The 18,020-nt window shown below is 38.2% G+C and overlaps 1 protein-coding gene and 1 long non-coding RNA gene across 6 annotated transcripts in view; one reads left to right on the top strand and one right to left on the bottom strand.

Annotated features, from left to right (window-relative positions):
* The window catches only part of Msp300 (Muscle-specific protein 300 kDa), a 109,096-nt gene that overhangs the window by 56,751 nt on the left and 34,325 nt on the right, over window positions 1–18,020 (bottom strand). For all 5 annotated transcript variants that reach the window (XM_086912316.1, XM_086912315.1, XM_086912314.1 and 2 more), the window contains 13 exons: window positions 15,730–17,977; window positions 14,348–15,659; window positions 13,885–14,248; window positions 13,169–13,777; window positions 12,275–13,060; window positions 10,738–11,898; window positions 9,769–10,548; window positions 8,821–9,471; window positions 8,103–8,704; window positions 4,692–5,334; window positions 3,919–4,257; window positions 3,464–3,769; window positions 3,117–3,268 (listed from right to left, as the gene is read on the bottom strand). In XM_086912316.1, coding sequence (XP_086768442.1) covers window positions 3,117–3,268; window positions 3,464–3,769; window positions 3,919–4,257; window positions 4,692–5,334; window positions 8,103–8,704; window positions 8,821–9,471; window positions 9,769–10,548; window positions 10,738–11,898; window positions 12,275–13,060; window positions 13,169–13,777; window positions 13,885–14,248; window positions 14,348–15,659; window positions 15,730–17,977 — 9,953 coding nt within the window. The remainder of the gene's footprint in view (window positions 1–3,116; window positions 3,269–3,463; window positions 3,770–3,918; window positions 4,258–4,691; window positions 5,335–8,102; window positions 8,705–8,820; window positions 9,472–9,768; window positions 10,549–10,737; window positions 11,899–12,274; window positions 13,061–13,168; window positions 13,778–13,884; window positions 14,249–14,347; window positions 15,660–15,729; window positions 17,978–18,020) is intronic.
* Window positions 781–3,343, top strand: LOC147656981 (uncharacterized). Its single transcript, XR_015293369.1, has 2 exons — window positions 781–2,762; window positions 3,012–3,343. It is a non-coding gene; the product is annotated as an uncharacterized LOC147656981 (long non-coding RNA).

The following is an 18,020-nucleotide window of genomic DNA, read 5'->3' on the forward strand; positions in this document are numbered from 1 at the left end:
CGAAACACGTTTCCGCCTCGGTATCGATTGCTGATAGAGAGAGAGAGGCTACAAGGGCTGACACGGTCATAATATTTAAGCCAATAACCGTGTACAATCCCGCTAACCCAATAAACCTTATAACACTCGTGAAATTTTTCATCGTTACGTACTGTCAATCGACATTCCGTGCCCGTTGACCATCGGGTGCCGGCACTGCGTCCACGCACTTTCCGGTCCGGCGTTTCCACAACTCTTGCACAAACGTGCTCGATAACGACTCGTTCGCGATGTTAATCCTCGATATCGAGCGAAATCAATAAAAGAGAAGAAAAAAAAAGCAACCTCACCACCGCAATATCACTTCGAAACGAAGCACTGCACGATTCAATTATATCGTTATATTTGTAACTCACTGAAAGCCACGCACTCTTGACCTATGTTCACTCCAATCACTTGTTCCACGAATTTTATATTTAACCCGATCTTATTCACAACGTCGTTTATCTAATTACTCGAGCACGATCTTGAATTTAATTCGACGTTATAAACGTCGTCGTGAACGTCGAGCTTTTTCGAAAAAAAAAAAAAAAAAAAGAAAAAAGAAAGGAAGAGAAAAATCACGATTTATTTTCACCAAGCAAATCGCTGCAACACCGCTGTTAACACCGTCAATGTCACGTTAACGACTCGGCGACTCGACGTAGCCAGCCAACGACGATTGTTTAATAAGCTGAAAACGACACGCGAATCCAGCCTCGGCAACTTAGCGACGTGAAACTCCCGTCATACTTTTATTTCGTGTGTGCGTCGCCGCGTACGAATGATGACTGGCCGTGCAAACCCAACTCCGCGGATATTACGCCATGAAATTGTGAAGCGGGCCAACGTGTGGCGGTCGCTTCACTTTTCCTTGGTCAAATCTATATTTAGTGGTGAATTCGATCGACCAACAGGAGGGGTGATAAGTTCGGGGTTGGTGGCAACCCCTTTTTCCCGAAACGAGAGCCTTCTATCCTCCCCCGCTGTGCAACGATGTTTTTCCTCACGTTCGAAACGGAGTACAATAGAGTCGCTCACGTGAGGATCACACGAATCGATGGAAATGCGGACAGGATTACCTAATGTCGATTAATGACCCGACGTCGCTTGTGCGCGGAATTACGGGATACGCGTTGCGCAATCCGTCGCAACGTGTTTACAAACAAAGTTATTGCTCGTAAATGGAAATGGATTCGCGTTGCTCGTTGCGAGATGCGAAGAAATTTTTCGAGTTATCCTTGTTTCCCTTCCCTTTCGATTTCGTTATTTTTCCCCCTCCCTTTTCGACGAGTTTTGATCTGACGCTCGAACGAACGGATTGGACGCGTGGGTGTGGTGCGGCCTTGGCATTCTTCGAGCTATCTTCGTTTTCTCCTCCTTTGGTTTCGTTTTTGAAATTTTGAAATTTCGATATTGGGTTAGTGACTGCTTATATATACGTTTTACGTATAATAATACAGATGGAGTGAATGAGTGAATTTTGTACGAAAAACTATATATAATGAAGAATTGTTAGGTTGGAACGTAGATTAAAAATGATTAAAAGTCTTTTATTAAAGTTTCGCGAAATGAATTTTTAATTGAGAATTATTGTGCAAAGAAAGCAGTGAAGACGATGAACATGTTAATATTTCTTGTTATTCGAATCTATACAATGAAATCTATATAAATTTTCGAAAATTTAACGAGCATTGTGAATAAAGTTTCAATTTTGAAGAGAACTCAGTTATGAGAAAATGAGAAGAAACTCTGTTCATATTATTGTAGAATTCAATGGAATCTGAATTGAAAAAGGAAGACTGTTGATTGAAATAATAATTGTAGATTATATTCTCGATCCTATTATCGTAATTAAATAATGTAGCGAAGTCCCTCTTTCTCTATCTCTCTTTTCTTTTTCTTCTAATTGGTTAAAATATTAATCTGATGCGATCATACAATTTTATGTCTATATTATAATCTTCGTTTCTTGATATTAATTTTATGACGCAATGTGTATTCTGATATCCTATGCACAATTATTTACAAGGTCTAATTACGTCATGGGATTAATTTGGGTATGATGGAACACAGTGGAACACGTAATGCATGCTAAATCGATACACCTTGTAATCCATGAGGAATCTATCGCTATCGAGAAACCTTACTCGTGTCCTTTCCTTTTCTTCCACGTCGTATTTCTACTTTACTATTTCTCCTTTTCTATTCGTCGATTACTCGACGAACGTTTGACGAACTTCTCGAAATCAAGTGTTCTCTCCTCGACGAGAAGAATAAACGTGCGTAAGATGAACGAACTTTCGACGAGTGAATTCGAAATTTACGAGTTACAGATTAAAATAATTAAACGGTTTGGCGGCTGTAGATAATATAAATTATCCTGTAAAGTAAAAATTGTGACAAGAAGAAGATATATTTATATAATAAATTGAATTATCGATATTTTCGATGCGAAGATAACCTGAAACAAAAAGTATGAAAGGATGGGGGAAGCGGATATTACCTTCCCTAGGGGATGGTAATATGCATAAGCAAGACACGCACATATATACACACGCATGCACATGCGTTGAAATCGCACTCAAGCGCACCGCGTGATCCCTTCATCGATGATTCCGCAATTTAGCGGAACAATGGATAATTCTGTTTAGAATGAAAAATAGAAGAGATAAATTACATCTCGCGTTAATTTGATAATGAAAAAAAAATGGCGATAAAAAATAGATGGAGCAATTTATCAGGTAAATTTGGAATGATACTTTTAACGAGTCACGAAGCCTTTTAACGAAATTAAAAAAAAAAAAATTATCCAATAAATCGTCCAGTAATCGATTAAAAAAGTTAAATCTCTGTATCGTGAAATATTTCCTAAAAGAAAGAAACAAGAAAGATTAATAACGGATAAATAACGTTTGTTTCTATAAAAAAAAGTTAAAAACGCGAACGAACAATGATTTAATGCTAATCGATATTTGTGCGTTATTTTACAGGAAATTACCTCGACTTCGAAAGAAACCCGTTCAAGAGATAGTTTGATGACACCGATGCAGTGTCTTTGGCAGTGCGACATTACAATAAAATGCATTTTCACTCACGATTCGACGGAATTCTGCAATTTATTCAGCTTTTCCTCGAGAGCATGAGCTGGAGCCTCTGTGAAGGCAGCCAGATATGCTAGAACAGGTCCTGATAAAGCTTTCACTTCCGCTGCCATCGGTTTCAATTTCTCCGCTTCCGTTACCAACTCCTATAATGTACGAATATAAAATTAAAATTAATAAAATCCGCAAAATAGACAATACATATTGTGAATACAATTAAATACAATTTTTTATTCGTTTCGTCAACTTTTATACCGCAACTCATTTATCAAATTTAAATGTAACTCGTCAACATACTGCTTTTCCTCAATTAAATCAGATAAATATTATGCAATACTTACATGTAGAGATTTGATGGTGTCGTGCAAATGTTGCTTAGAACGAACCACGGTGTCCAAAAGTTTGCTCTTCTCCTCGATAGCATTTACTTTAGTCTCGATAAGTGACCATTGCGCCTCCAGATCTTCCCAATGCTTGGACAACGCCTCGAGAGCATCCCTTCGCCCTTCCAACCCGGAAACCAACTCTTTCCATTCCGCACTGATCTCAGAAATCTGCGCCTCTATCGTTTTCTTGTTATTAGCGTCGGCCAATCGAAGCACTTCTTGACTGCGTTCGATCAATAGATCCAATTCGAATTGTTGATTCTGTATTGAAAAGGGGGGAAAAAAGAAACGCAAAATTTATCTTTCACCGTTTAATTATTGTTAAACGTTCAACGAATTACGAGAGCACGGTGCGGATAGAAGACTTGTGTAATTTCCACGGCAAACAGACGTCACGATTATCGACTAACCTGTATGTCATTGAGCGCGTGCGTGATCTTCTGGATGTTAAATTGCAGTCCAGCCAGAGTGGTGACAGGCTCGTCGGTGAATCTGCTCCTCGCTATCACGGCTCGAACTCGTTCCAGGGTTTGCGTGTAATCCCTCCAAGTTTCAGCGCCTTGTTCCAACCTGGCGCGTTGAGATTTCGCTGTGTTCAACGTGTTTTTCAATAATTGAGTGTGCTGCTGTTGCTCGGCGCTTAACTCCTCCTGCTCGGACGTGTTCAACGACGGCCAAATTTTGTCACCAGCTTGCTGAATTTGCTGAGACACCAATTCGCGAATCGATGGCTCGCTGCTGAAGTAGATCTGCAAAATACAGATCCATCCGTGCTAATGATAAAGTGAATTCTTCATTTCGAAAAAACAGTTGACTAGATAGTGATACTAGACAATATCGTTGACCTGTTTCGAATTAAATTTCTTTTATAAATTCTTCTGATTCTTTTACGATTTTGTACATCGAATAATACGTCTTAGAGCGATTCTGATTTTATTATGAATTTTTAATCTTAAGATAGATTATCATAATTTGGATCCATCGTTAAAGCTTATTTATTATTAATAGACTGTCATAATCGAGATCAGATTCAAGCTATATATTTGCAAAACGAGATACTTAAACGATTATAATTTTAGATTTCTGTCAAAAGTGTTTATTTTTTAAAACAATCAACGTGTCAGATTGTATCTCAGTCAATGCATTACTCTTGTAAATTGTCATAAATTATCGATATACAAACCTTGTGCTCCTCGAGATCGCTCAGGATGTTCTCGAAATCGAGTCCATCCTTGTCACTTTCCAATCGAATCTCTGCCTCGCGGACCCAACTTCGAAGTTTCTCGGTAAGAGCAGCATACTCTTGTCTCAGCTTCATATTGCTCTCCAAATAATTTCCACGCTCCTCCATTTCTCTGGGCAAAGAGGTCAACAGAGAGACAGCCTCGCTCAGCATTTCCTTCAACGAACCAGGCATTCCTTCTTCGTGAGGGACAGAATTCTTCAAATTTCTAATTCTATCGAGATGTTCGTTGACTGCTTCGCAGAGCTCGTTATGTTTTTGCAATTCTGCTTCCACGCTGATTGGATCTCTTTCTAGCAGGGGTCTAGATTTCACTTCTTTCTCTTTGTCCTCCAACCAATCGAGAATCTCAGCCAATTCGTTCGCCAGTCTCTTGTGTTCCGCTGCTGCCAATTCGTGCTGCTCCCTTTGAGTTTCCACAGCTCTTCTCAGACCTTGCAATTGTTGTTTTAGAGACTGTAGTTGTTCCGTTATATTGTTTCTATCTACAGTTGAACCTTCTGCTGCGATTTGTTGACCCTTGTCCGTTGCACTGGCGAGGGTAGCTTCGCATTCTTGGATCTTTAGAATTGCATCGTCGTACCTGAAAAATTGAAAATAGAAGTATTTAGAAAGTGATTCTATAATTTTCAACATTTTTTAAATTTGTAATTTTCGAAACTATTAAATAATCCCGAAATCCATGCAATTCAAATCCATAATGTAATTTTTCGCAAGTAATTATTTATTACGAATGATACATATATGTATATATATATTATTTGTCGTAATATATGTAAATCGTAATATATTTTGCATATATTTTCATATTTTTATATTATTTTATATCATTTTTACAATTTGTATAATTTATATATCGTTTTAAAATATATATAAAAATATATATCTTTATATTTTTCACTTTCCTTCCTTTTTTTCAAACAAATACTTCTTAATATCATCAAATTTTCGCTTTCGTGTTTTATTTTTATTTTTATTTTTATTAAAATATTGTTAGAAAAGCTTATAAATTATACGAAAGCGATAAATATATGGTTTTAATACCCGTGGCGCCATCTCGCGGATGGACGCTGGAAGCTCCGACTTGCTACCCGGGTTACAGAATAGGCAAGGAGGTATTCGTAATAAACAAGGAAAGCAACATTGTGCGAGAAGGACAGAGAACAAATTCCCGCTCACCGCTTGCGCATGCGCACTAACATTTTTTAACATATCGAGAATACTACATAGAAAATCAATCAATTACTACTTTTCTACGCAAAATTTCTGTACTTTTAAGATCGCATGTCAAAGCTAGAACCTCAAGCAACTTTCTCATATAAATTTTAGTACGATTCTCTTTTTAATTAATTATTTATTAATTATTAAAGCGTCATGTACGCACTGACGCAACCGACGTTCGATGCATTTTTCGCTAATTTCACGTTATTATAAAGGTTATTTATAAATATAAATATATACGTCAGAAACGTTGTTTCTTCCGCTACATTCACATATAATTTTTATTCACAATTTTGTTCTCGTTTGAACGAATAAATCGATTGTTTGTTGCTCGGTCACGAATTTGTCTTAACATCGCGCATGCGCAGTAACACATTTCAGTAAATTGAACACATTACATCGAAAATTAATTAATTTCTTGTTTTTTACAGAAAATTTCTACAATTTTAAGCTTGAATCTCAAAGATAGAACCTCAAGAAAGTTTCTCGTATAAATTTTAGTACGATTCTCTTTTTAATTAATTATTTATTAATTATTAAAGCGTCATGTACGCACTGACGCAACCGACGTTCAATGCATTTTTCGCTAATTTCACGTTATTATAAAGGTTATTTATAAATATAAATATATACGTCAGAAACGTTGTTTCTTCTGCTACATTCATATATAATTTTTATTCACAAATTTGTTCTCGTTTGAACGAATAAATCGATTGTTCGTTGCTCCGTCACGAATTTGTCTTAACATCGCGCATGCGCAGTAACACATTTCAGTAAATTGAACACATTACATCGAAAATTAATTAATTTCTTGTTTTTTACTGAAAATTTCTACAATTTTAAGCTTGAATCTCAAAGATGGAACCTCAAGAAAGTTTCTCGTATTAATTTTAATAAGGAATCCCTTTTAATTAATTATTTATTAATGATAATCGTAGAGAATGTCTCAATCGCAAATTCTCGATCTATGACCGAGCAACAAACAATCGATTTATTCGTTCAAACGAGAACAAAATTGTGAATAAAAATTATATGTGAATGTAGCGGAAGAAACAACGTTTCTGACGTATATACTTATATTTATAAATAATCTTTATAATAACGTGAAATTAGCGAAAAATGCATCGAACGTCGGTTGCGTCAGTGCGTACATGACGCTTTAATAATTAATAAATAATTAATTAAAAAGAGAATCGTACTAAAATTTATATGAGAAAGTTGCTTGAGGTTCTAGCTTTGACATGCGATCTTAAAAGTACAGAAATTTTGCGTAGAAAAGTAGTAATTGATTGATTTTCTATGTAGTATTCTCGATATGTTAAAAAATGTTAGTGCGCATGCGCAAGCGGTGAGCGGGAATTTGTTCTCTGTCCTTCTCGCACAATGTTGCTTTCCTTGTTTATTACGAATACCTCCTTGCCTATTCTGTAACCCGGGTAACAAGTCGGAGCTTCCAGCGTCCATCCGCGAGATGGCGCCACGGGTATTAAAAATTGAATTTTCTCCCTTTCTCTAATATATAAATAAAATATATCTTATGTTTTATACATAATATTAAATTCTATGTATATTTTTATATTTTTATATGCCATTTATATGTTTATTTCGTAAATATTCCTGTTTTATCGTGTATACTTAATATATTTATTTTACATTTTTAAACTTTTATATCAGATGTATACTTTATTTTTTAAATTTTATGTTTTATATATATTTTTATATATTCTATAAATATTTTAAATATATTTTTATATGTAAGGAGAAAAACATAAGCATAAAGAAAATAAATACATCAAATTTCGTAATTAGATTTTAAAAAATGATAAAAATAAATGTATAGAATGGTGAGTAATTTTTCCTTTTTCCATAAATAAAATTTTTTTTACAAAACAATGCACATTTATAATCCATATTTACACATGTTTATAATTGTGTCTATTAAAAACATGAATTTCTATAATATTTGTACGTATTACATACGCTCGCGCATTTTAATGTGCATTTAATATGTTCTCCAATTAAAATTCTCCAAAATATATTTTTTAATTATATCTTTCATATTTCTTTAGATTAGAATCAGATATTTAATTTAATTTTAAGAAAATAATATAATAAATAAAATATAAATACCTTTTGATCTTTTCCTCCGTCGTCTGGCCAGAATTCTCGATATCTCGAACGATCTCCGTATATTTGGCTATGAACGTAGTTATCTCTGTGATCAAAGCGATGAATTGTTGACGTAACAAAAGTAACTGGCGAAGTTTCGCAATTTGGGACTCTATAGCTTTCATCAGATCATCCTGCTGAGTTAATACCCCATGAAGATCGGCCACATTGATCGATTGTAAGTCGGACAATTTCGCCTTGTTCGTTTTCAAATCGTTCAATATTCTCTCGTACGCATCCAGCATGGCCTCGACGTCTTCTACGCGCGAACCAATAGGTTTGTTAAGCTCGTGAAGTTCTTTCTGAACGTCTGTCATGTATTGAATGGCTTCAGCCACTCGTGCCAATGATTCTTCGGCTTCGTCGATGCTCTTTTGAAGAGCGAGAGCTCTTTCATTTATTATACCAGCAACTCTACCGTGAGCTTCCTTCATGTTTTGTAATTGTTCGTTTAACTCGAGCTTATCGGCATCGGTCACGGTTGGAAGAATCGATTTTCCTTGTTGCATTAATTTCTCGATGTCGTCTGCGTATTCCTTTGCCTCTTTCTTCAAACGATCGTACTGGAGCAATAAATGGAAGATGATTGAAACAAGTTTTATATATTCATAAAAATATTAAATGGATTTCACGAAGAAAATATAATAAACAGTTGATATATTATTTAAATATATCTTACCTTAGCCAGCTGCTCTCTTAGAATATCAATACTTGAAGTTCTCAGATCCGAAGATGTAGCAACTTCAGCTTCATTGATCCATCTCTGGCACTTGTCTATTTCATTCTCGAAAGCCTTTCGCCCTTGAAGAAGATCCGCCAACGCAGCTTGTTTCTCTTGTGCTTCGCTTTTCAGCTCCTCGTAGTCTTTGTTCAATTCATCCAAGATCTTATTCAATCTGGCACGATCCTCTTCGCTACACTCCTTCAGCAAATTGTTTCCTTGTTTCAAAATGTCGTTCAGGTCTTTCTCGCTGAACGAATCGATATCAGTTTCCAATTCACCGTGTTGCACGATATCTTGCTCGACTTTCGACGCTTTTAGAGGAAGATAACCGCTCAATTTCTTCAAATTATTGCTCTTCGATTTGATCCAACTTCGTGCTCGTTCGAGATCAGCCTCGAACTTACGACGGGCATCAGCCGCAGCCGTGGCACTCGAAATTCCCTCTGTCAAAATTGTGCAAAGTTGGGACTGTTCACCACGCAGAGCTTTCGTTTCATTTTCCAGTTGTTGCTGCTCGTTCGACTCTAATTCGTTCTGCATGTTTCCTACTCGTTTCTCCAACGTATCAATCACCATTTGTTTTCCCTCTGCTTCCTTCAACATTGCCTGCACAATTCAATAATGTATATCATAGATATATTTTCAAAAAATGAATAAATATTCTCTTCTCTCTCGATTTTAATCCAATACTCTGAATCTTTATATTTTTTTTTATTGTTCCTTTATCATTAAATTTTATTATAAAATTTTCAAGAATTAAAAAAAAAAGATATAAATATTTTTCCATTTATTCTTTTTTTTTTAATTCTTGAAAATAAATATAAATAATTATAAAAAATTGGAAATAAAAAGAAGTGAAAGATAATTTGCATTTGAATTTTATTTAATAGATAATTTAATTACCTTCAAGGCAAGAAGCCTTTCTTCTGCCTGCTTGCTGTCAAATCCAACAGGCTCGGACATCTGGGCTTGCTTCTTCTTTTGCTGAATCCAATCTCTATTCTCTTCGATCTCCTGCCTTGTAGCTTCGATACCTTGAGCAGTCATGTCCAGCACTTGCGCCTTCCTCTGCAGTTTCTTCCCAATATCAGCGTATCGTCTCTCCACTGATTTAATTTGCTCTTCTATTTGCTGAGAATCCAAATTGCTCACCGAATCCATCACTTGATCGCTCAAAGTCTTCACCTCGTTCAATTTTCCAGGTCCCTGGGATTCGAACTCGGTCGTGATCTCTTTCACGCTAGCTATCTTCTGTCCAATCGTTTGCCCGTTCCCTTTCTCGATAACGTCCACCTTTTTGGACAACGTATCCAACCACGATTGCATGTTTTGCACCTGTGTCCTATACTTCTGAATCAGATCCTGCGCCGCTTGTTTTCCACCAATGGCATCCGTCAACTCTGCCTCCAGTTTGTTCAATCCCTCCTCGATATCCTGATCGTCCTCGTGAAGAGACAGCTCTGTCAATGCGTGGGTTCGACGTTCTCCAACGTTTCCAAGCAAATCGTTCATAGCTTGCAATTCGGCAAGAGCTGCTTCGGATCTCAATTTCGCTGGACGAGACTTCCATTCGGCGCACAAAGCCCTTTGCTGGTTAATCCACGCACGGAGAACGTTCTTCTGTCGTGTTTGCTCTTCCAACTCGTTTAGAGCCTTGGTTACGTTCATCAAGTGTCCCTGTGCCTATTGAAAATTACAATATCTTTCAATATTTCGTATACATCTCGCATTTAAATTGAATTTAAACATTGGATTATTGGAAAATTAAATATCACATTTTGAGAATGTTAGATTTTTAAGTGTACATATTAATATCGATGAGGCGACAAAAATGAAGCAATAACAATAAATATATCAAATTAAATACAATACCTGATCGATCAATTCCTCTAATTTGTTTCTCACTTCGACTTCCCTAGCTGGAATTTGCACAGGCGGCGCATCCAGAGGACTTCCGGGTCTGGAGACACAGGCTACCGCAGCCTCGCAAGCCTCGACAGCCAGAGCAAGCCTCGTCTTCTCCCCTTGCAATTTATTGTGCAACGTGCGCGCATTTTCGAATCTCTGTTTCGCTGCGTCGAGAGTATCCAACGGCGCTTCCATTTCTTGAGCGATTTCCGGTTCGTACGCGTCCAAATTCTTCATAATACTCTCCAGAGTGTTCTCGTATTCCTGGAATTTGACCAACGATTCCGCCAATCGTTTCTTTATTTGCAGCGCCGTGTTCAACAAAGAGTTGTAGCTCTCTTGAACATTTTGCAGTTGCGTTTCGATGATCGTCTTAATCTCGGGATTGACCGCGACGTATCGAGTGATCTGTCCATTTCCTTTCAACTTTAAATCGTTCAACACACTCGTGTAATTCTCGATTTCCGCGAGCAGGTTTTCATGCTGCTGAATTTGCGACACCGTTTGCTCCTTGTTCGTGATGTACAGAGAATTGTGGGCCATTAATTGGAAAGATATTTGCAACAACCATTTCTCTGTCTCTTGCAAGGCTGCGTGATACGCGTTGTATTCCTGCATCTCGTTCTCGATCAACCTCTTCCTCTCGTCCACGTTTTCGCTCAAATTCTCCCATCGTTTCAACAATTCCTTCGTTCTTTCGAGAGGCGTGTTTTTCTTCGCCAGTTTCGACAATTCGCTAGCTTCGTCCATTAAATGATCCAACTCGGTCTTCTTGCCGCGTACTTCCTCCTGGATGTGCTTATAACGTTCAAGCATGGTCTTCATATCGCCGAATTCTCCTTTTGTGTCTGGAAGATCTTGCATACTATTCTCCGTTTCTTCCAACCATCGTTTTAATTTTCCATGAGCTTCTGAATGATCGTCCCAACGGTGCAACAGGGATTTAAGTTGAGCTTGAACGGTGTTCAAATCGATGTTGAGTTGTTCCCAGCTGGAAAGGAGTCCCGCCATGTCTGATCTCAATTGATCCTGTTGCTCTGGTACAGCTGTGTCTATGGCTTTCGTGAAGGCGGTTTGCAATGTTGATAATAAATGTTGACCCTCGGTAATTCTTGTTGCTACGATCTATAACAGAAAAGAAAATCAAATGATTTTTTAAAAAAAACTATAATTAATCCTCTAAGAATCCTTTCACGATTCGTGGAAATAGTTTCCAGGAAAAAAAAATATAAGCTTCAATTGCAGACCCATTCATAATTTCTGCGCCATGTTAAACAAGTATTTGTCTTAAACATTTTGAATCCTTAATAATTAATCGAGATAAAACAAAAAGTGATTTTAATTTAACACAGTTTCTTTCTTCATGTTTCAAGTTGATTTTGATGAAAAAGTTCTTCATGTTTCAAGTTGATTTTAGCTTCTTCTTATATATTTTTTTTAATCAAATATACGAACATAGTTTATTTGAATAAAAATTCATAGTCTATTATTAATTGCATACCTTGATAGTTTCCAACTTATCCTTAGCCCATTCAGCATCTCCAACGCCCATACAATCTTGTACTGAGCCTCGAGCAATGCGCAACCAATCTTCCATTTCTTTCTTCGCCTTCAGGAACTCGGTGTGATCGGACAGATTCTTCTCCACCCGAGAAACAAGACCTTGCATATCGGTCAACAGAGACGTGTAAGCAGATTGCAATTGTACAGTCTTGTCACGAGCCCAGCTGCAAGCGCTCAGCTCCAGCAAGGCCTCGCATTTGTCGTTCAGATCTTCCAAAACTGGTTTCTGTTGGATAGCTTCCTCCACGAGGCTTTTGCATCGGACCAAGTCCTCCGGAGTTTTATTCTCTTTCGATTGTTCGTCGTTCACCTTCTTCTGGAAATGGTCTATCCATCTTTTCATACTGTCTAACGCAGTTGTAAATTGAGACCAGTTGGCGATACAGTTGGACAAAGTCTTCTGGGACTCGTGACACTGAGATTGCAGAGATTTCCAGTTTGCTTGTAGTTGTTTCATGTCCTGTTTGATGGTTTCTTGACCTTCTGGACCTGTACTAGCGATCACACCATCGCTGAGTTCGATTACCTTCGAGATCAAGCTCTCTCCTTTGGGAAGGGAAGCTATGATCTGGTTTACTTTGTTCTCTCGTTCAATGATTCGCTCCTTCTCTCCATGAGTGTCGCAGTTTTGTTGAAGTTCCAGTTTTGTATGGCGAACCCAATCCGCTGCTTCATTGTGAGCTTGCTGGAACTTTTCGTGATCGTTCACTTGCTCTTCCAAATTCTAAAAATAAAAATATGAATACTTAAAAAACAATGACAAATGACAAAAATTTTTATTTCATTTTTGCCTCTAATCCCTGTATCGTGTATTTATATAGAAGATACGTACTTTAATCTTTTCAGCGATCAATTTGGTCAATTCATCGTACTTGGCAATAGTGGATTGATAAGGGCCAATAGGTATACTGGAATCTTCAGCCAAACGAGCTTTCAATCGGTCTACGGTTTCACCATGACCTTGAATATCCCTCTGAACTGTCTTATATTTCTCTAATACCGCTCGTTTTTCGCTCAAATCGTTCTTGTACATTTCACCTGGTTGAATTTTGCCCTCGATCTCTTCGATCCAGTCTGTAGTCAACCGATGAATTTTGTTCAATTCCTCCAATGCGCTTGCTCTCGCGGAAAGCTTTTGTCTTATGTCTTCCACATTGACCAATAATCTCTCAAACTCTGTTTTCAGATTCTCTGTATCTTCTTGAATCTTTGCGGCGCCATTCTGTTCCGTGTTCATGATCACTTTTTCTTTCAGTTCGAGAGCATAACGTAACTTGTTCTGGCCTTGTTCCAGTGTTTGTCTGATGGCTTTGCAAGTGTGCAATTTATTGTTCACCTCGGTTAAAGTGCTTGGAAGTTCTTTACACTCGCTCAATTTGTCACGTGTTCGTTCTATCCAATCTTGACACTCTTGATACAACGTATTATGTTGTTGATGTTCCTGAATATGAGAAAAGTAATACGTATATGAAATAAAATGGGAAATTCGAGTCTCTCAATCTATAAAAACAAAGCGATTCACGAAAAATTATGGAAAATAAAATATACCTGATAATGTAACTCGAGACGTCTCATTATTTCTTTAGCCAAAGATAGAAGAGCATTATATTTGGTCGTCAATTGAGTAATAGCATTCGAAATTCTAGTATCCGCACAAGTCTCCAGCAACATCTGAGCTTTCATATTCAATCGATCTAATTCCTTCTGCCAGTCGAACAAAGTTTGTAAGTGAATTTGGAACTGTTCGAGAACATTCTTCTTCTCTTCCAAACTATCTTGAAGTTTGTTAAACGACTGCACTAATTGTTCGGTCTGTGTGAGCCATTCGGTAGCTTCCGAGAATTGATCCTCGTATTCTGTCCATTTCACTATTCCAACTTCCAACAAACTCTTGGTGTTGTTCAGGGAGTCCCTGTAAAAAAATTATAAATCATCAGTATATATTCTTAAAATATATTCCTTTATTCCTTAACTTGTATCTTCGCGTCACATTAATCACAATAATACTTACACATAACTATCGTACTCTTCTTGCAACAACGCCACTTCCTCTTCAATAATCTCTTTGTCCTCCTCATCCGCGATCTGGCATGCCGCGTTTCCTTGCTCCAAGGCGTGTTGCAATTTCTTCTGACCCTCTGGCAACTCACTTTGCAATACCTTCAATTGAGTGATTTTGTTTGCCAACGATTCCTTATCTCCAGTAGGCTCGGAGCATTTACCAAGCCTCTCCTTAGCAGCTCTTATCCATTGTATAAATTCATTTCCACTGTCTATAAACGCTTGATGTTGCTCTACAGTCTCCTTCTGTTTGGCATACAATTCCTGAGCTTGTTTGCTCAATGTTTCATATTTGATGGAAATTTCTGTTGCTGGTGTGGCTTGTCGAAGATCCTCGGCCTTCGTTGTAACCGATTGAATCATCGGTTCAAACGCCACTATATCTTGAACGATGCTGTTCGTTTGCCTGAGATTCGCCTTCCTTTCTCCGATAGCCAAGGAACTCAATCCAGCCAGACCCTTTCTAGCCTTGGATACCTTCTGTTCACAGACTTGTTGCAATTTAGCTTCTCTATCGTTGATCCATTGCTGCAATTGCAGGTAAGACGAGCTATAATCAGCCCATTGAAGAAGACTCGTTTCTAAACGCACTTTCGTCGTCGAGATCTTCTTCACCAATCTTTCCCAATCATTTTGGATCTCTTTCAATTGAGCATTGATCTCTTCTCGCCCATCTGATCGAGTGTTTCTCATCACTTTCTCACCACAATTCACCGTCAGATGGACCAAGTTCTGACCCTCTTCCCGTTTTCTCAACAACTCTTGGATATTGTCCAATCTATTCTGCAATTCTTCTCTGCTGCTAGTCGACGCTGCTTCTGTTCCCTTTCGAATAATTTGTTTCGCATTCTCGATCCATGCACGTGTTTTTTCCAAATTAGCTTCGTATTCTTTGTGTTGAGCTAGATTAGTTTCGACTTTGTTCAGGACATCCTTGGCAAGATTCACCTGAACCTGATAACGCGAGTTTAAGTGTCGAAGTTGGTTATTTATATAGGTGTCCAAGTGAGACGAAAGTAGACTGGACGCTGTCTTGTTGAATTTGTCGATTTGTTCTTGCCCTTTTAGCAAATTCTCCAATATCTCTTTCACTTCTTGCACCTGTTTTTCCTTCTCAGCTACATTTGGTAATAGAGAATTCTTTTGCGCCTTTATGAGAATATCAAATTGCTGCAACCAATCGCTTAATCTTTCGTACTCGTCCTTGTAATCGCGCCATTGGCTCACTGTTTGTTCTAATTGATCCTTTTGTTGCTTGATTTCTATGAAATAAATGATAGAAAAGAAATTATATATTTAGCAAATAAAAAAGAAAAAGCCTGAAATACTTACCTCTGAAAAGTTCTTCGAAACTTTGAGTCAAAGCTTTCACTTCGTTCTTTATAATTTCCTGACCTTGAGGACTCGTGCTTGCGCATACAACCTTCCCAGTATGCTGAAGATGTTCCACTAACAATTCTCCTTGAGCCTTCTTGTTCAACAAACTTTCCAGTGGAGCCACAGCGTTTTCGATAGCCAATTTATCGCTTAATGGTCTCTGCTTCATAGATGGAATCTTCTCACGAGCTCGGCTCAACCAATTAATAATATCATCGTGCGCTTCCTTGTATAATCTATGATCCTTGTATTGTTCTTCACGTTCTGTTAGCAAGGACTTGATTTTTTCAAACAACGTATCGAATCTGTTCAGAATGCTCTGTGCCTGTGATGCAGCTAACCCTTGAGGTCCACTGGCAATCATCTCAGCGACCTTGATTTTCAAACTATCGACTTCAATGTTCTCACATCGAACCTTCTCCTCCAAAGCCTTGATACGTTCCAGTTGACATCTCTTTTCAGACATGGTAGTTTGAAAAGGCATGAACTCGTTCAAAGCAGACTGCATGTAGTCCACGGTTTTGTTCATCGATTGTATCTGTTCTAAAAGACCAGCCCATTTATTGATAGAGTCATCCAAATTAGTTTTGGTCTCCAACATCTTCGAGGCCAGAGCACTCCACTGCTCTTGCAGCTTTCCAACAGCATCGTTGATAGCCTTGTGTCCAGTTGGAGCCGTATTTGCCAAGACTGCCTGGGCTAATTCCACAATACCTTGTACTTTGGCGAACCCATCTTCCTTGTACAATAATAAGTCTTGCACTATCTCCATCTTGTTTTCCAAATCTTTCTGAGAGGATGCACCTAAGTCAGAGCAATAGGCCAGCTTCTTCCTAATGTCGTCTAACCATCTAGTACATTCTGCCACTTGATTATCGAATTCCTGATGAGTAGTCACATATTGATGCCAACGACTATTCAAGTCTTTCACTTTGTTAGATATTTGTTGATACTTGATGCTCAACTCCGACATATGAGTGGTACGAGACGTAATATTCTTGTGAAGTTGTTGAGCCTTTTCGGTAACAGCGTCTATCTCCAATTCTTTCGCACGCACCTGTCCCTGAAGAGTTCTTAAAAGTTCCAATTGGTCTTTCTTTTCCTGCAAAGTAGCCTTCAAATCCACCGCATGAAGCTTGGTGTCAGTTTCTCTCATCCAAGCTAAACATCGTTCTTTCGACGTTTCGAATTCGTTCCATTGTTGAAGCTTATTCTCCAATGTTTCTATAGTAGACTTCACCGCAGTGACCAGACTTTCCCACTCTTGCTGTGAGGAATCGATCTGGGATCGAATGTTGATCTGTCCAGACTCCAACGTGCCTGGAATCACTTTTTCGCCTAATGTTCTTATCTGTTGCACTCTTGGTTTATCCTCTGGTAAACTCTGCAATAAGTTCCTCAATCTGTCCAGATTAGTGTGAAGAGATACACGTTCGAGTTCCGTGTCACCCCAAAGAATAACCGCGTTGTGGGTCGCATCTATCCACTCGTGGGTATCCAGAACAGCCTTGCTGTACTGTTGATGATCACTAACGATGCCTTCGTATCTTTCGACAAAAGCAGCCGCACGTTTCAACACGGTTGCGTGTCTCTCGCTCAATTTCTTCAGCGTTTGATGCACCTTGTCCGTGGAATCCGGTAAATTGTCAGCCTTGTCTCGAAGATCGAGTAAATCTTGTTGATGGGATTGAATATCGTGCAAAAAGGAACGATAGATCTGTAATTGGGCTCGTTTCTCGTCCAAAGTAGTTTTCAACTCGATTTCTGGTTTCAATTGAGTCTCGACAGTTTTCAACCATTTGTCGAACGATTCATTGGATTCGTCAAAACCGGACCAACGAGAAATCTTCGATTGCAATTCTCGTTCAGTAGAGGCAATGCTGTCGTAGAGTTCCTCGAAGGCTCGTTGGAGGTCTAATAATTGTTGGCGGACGATTTCTCTGCCTTCCATGCCTGTGGTAGGATACAAACGTTCTCCAGCTTCGACAGTATTATTGATCAAAAGAGTTGCCGAAGATTGTCGGGCTAGAAGGTCTTTTAAGGTTGCCACGTTCGAAGTTAATTCTTGACGAGTACCGCTGAAGTCATCCTTGATTGATTGATAAGTAGTTCGTGTATTTGCTAGCCATTCGGAACATTGTTTGTAACGTTCAAGATAGGCTGCGTGGTCTGCCACTGCTTGTTCACATTTTTTAACTAATTCCTATGGTTCAAATGAATATTTTCAGATTTTATTAATTTTTATT

Source organism: Apis florea, unplaced genomic scaffold (genome assembly GCF_048593485.1).
Source record: "Apis florea isolate Af1SG1 unplaced genomic scaffold, ASM4859348v1 contig_3375_pilon, whole genome shotgun sequence".
Taxonomy (NCBI): Eukaryota; Metazoa; Arthropoda; class Insecta; order Hymenoptera; family Apidae; genus Apis; species Apis florea.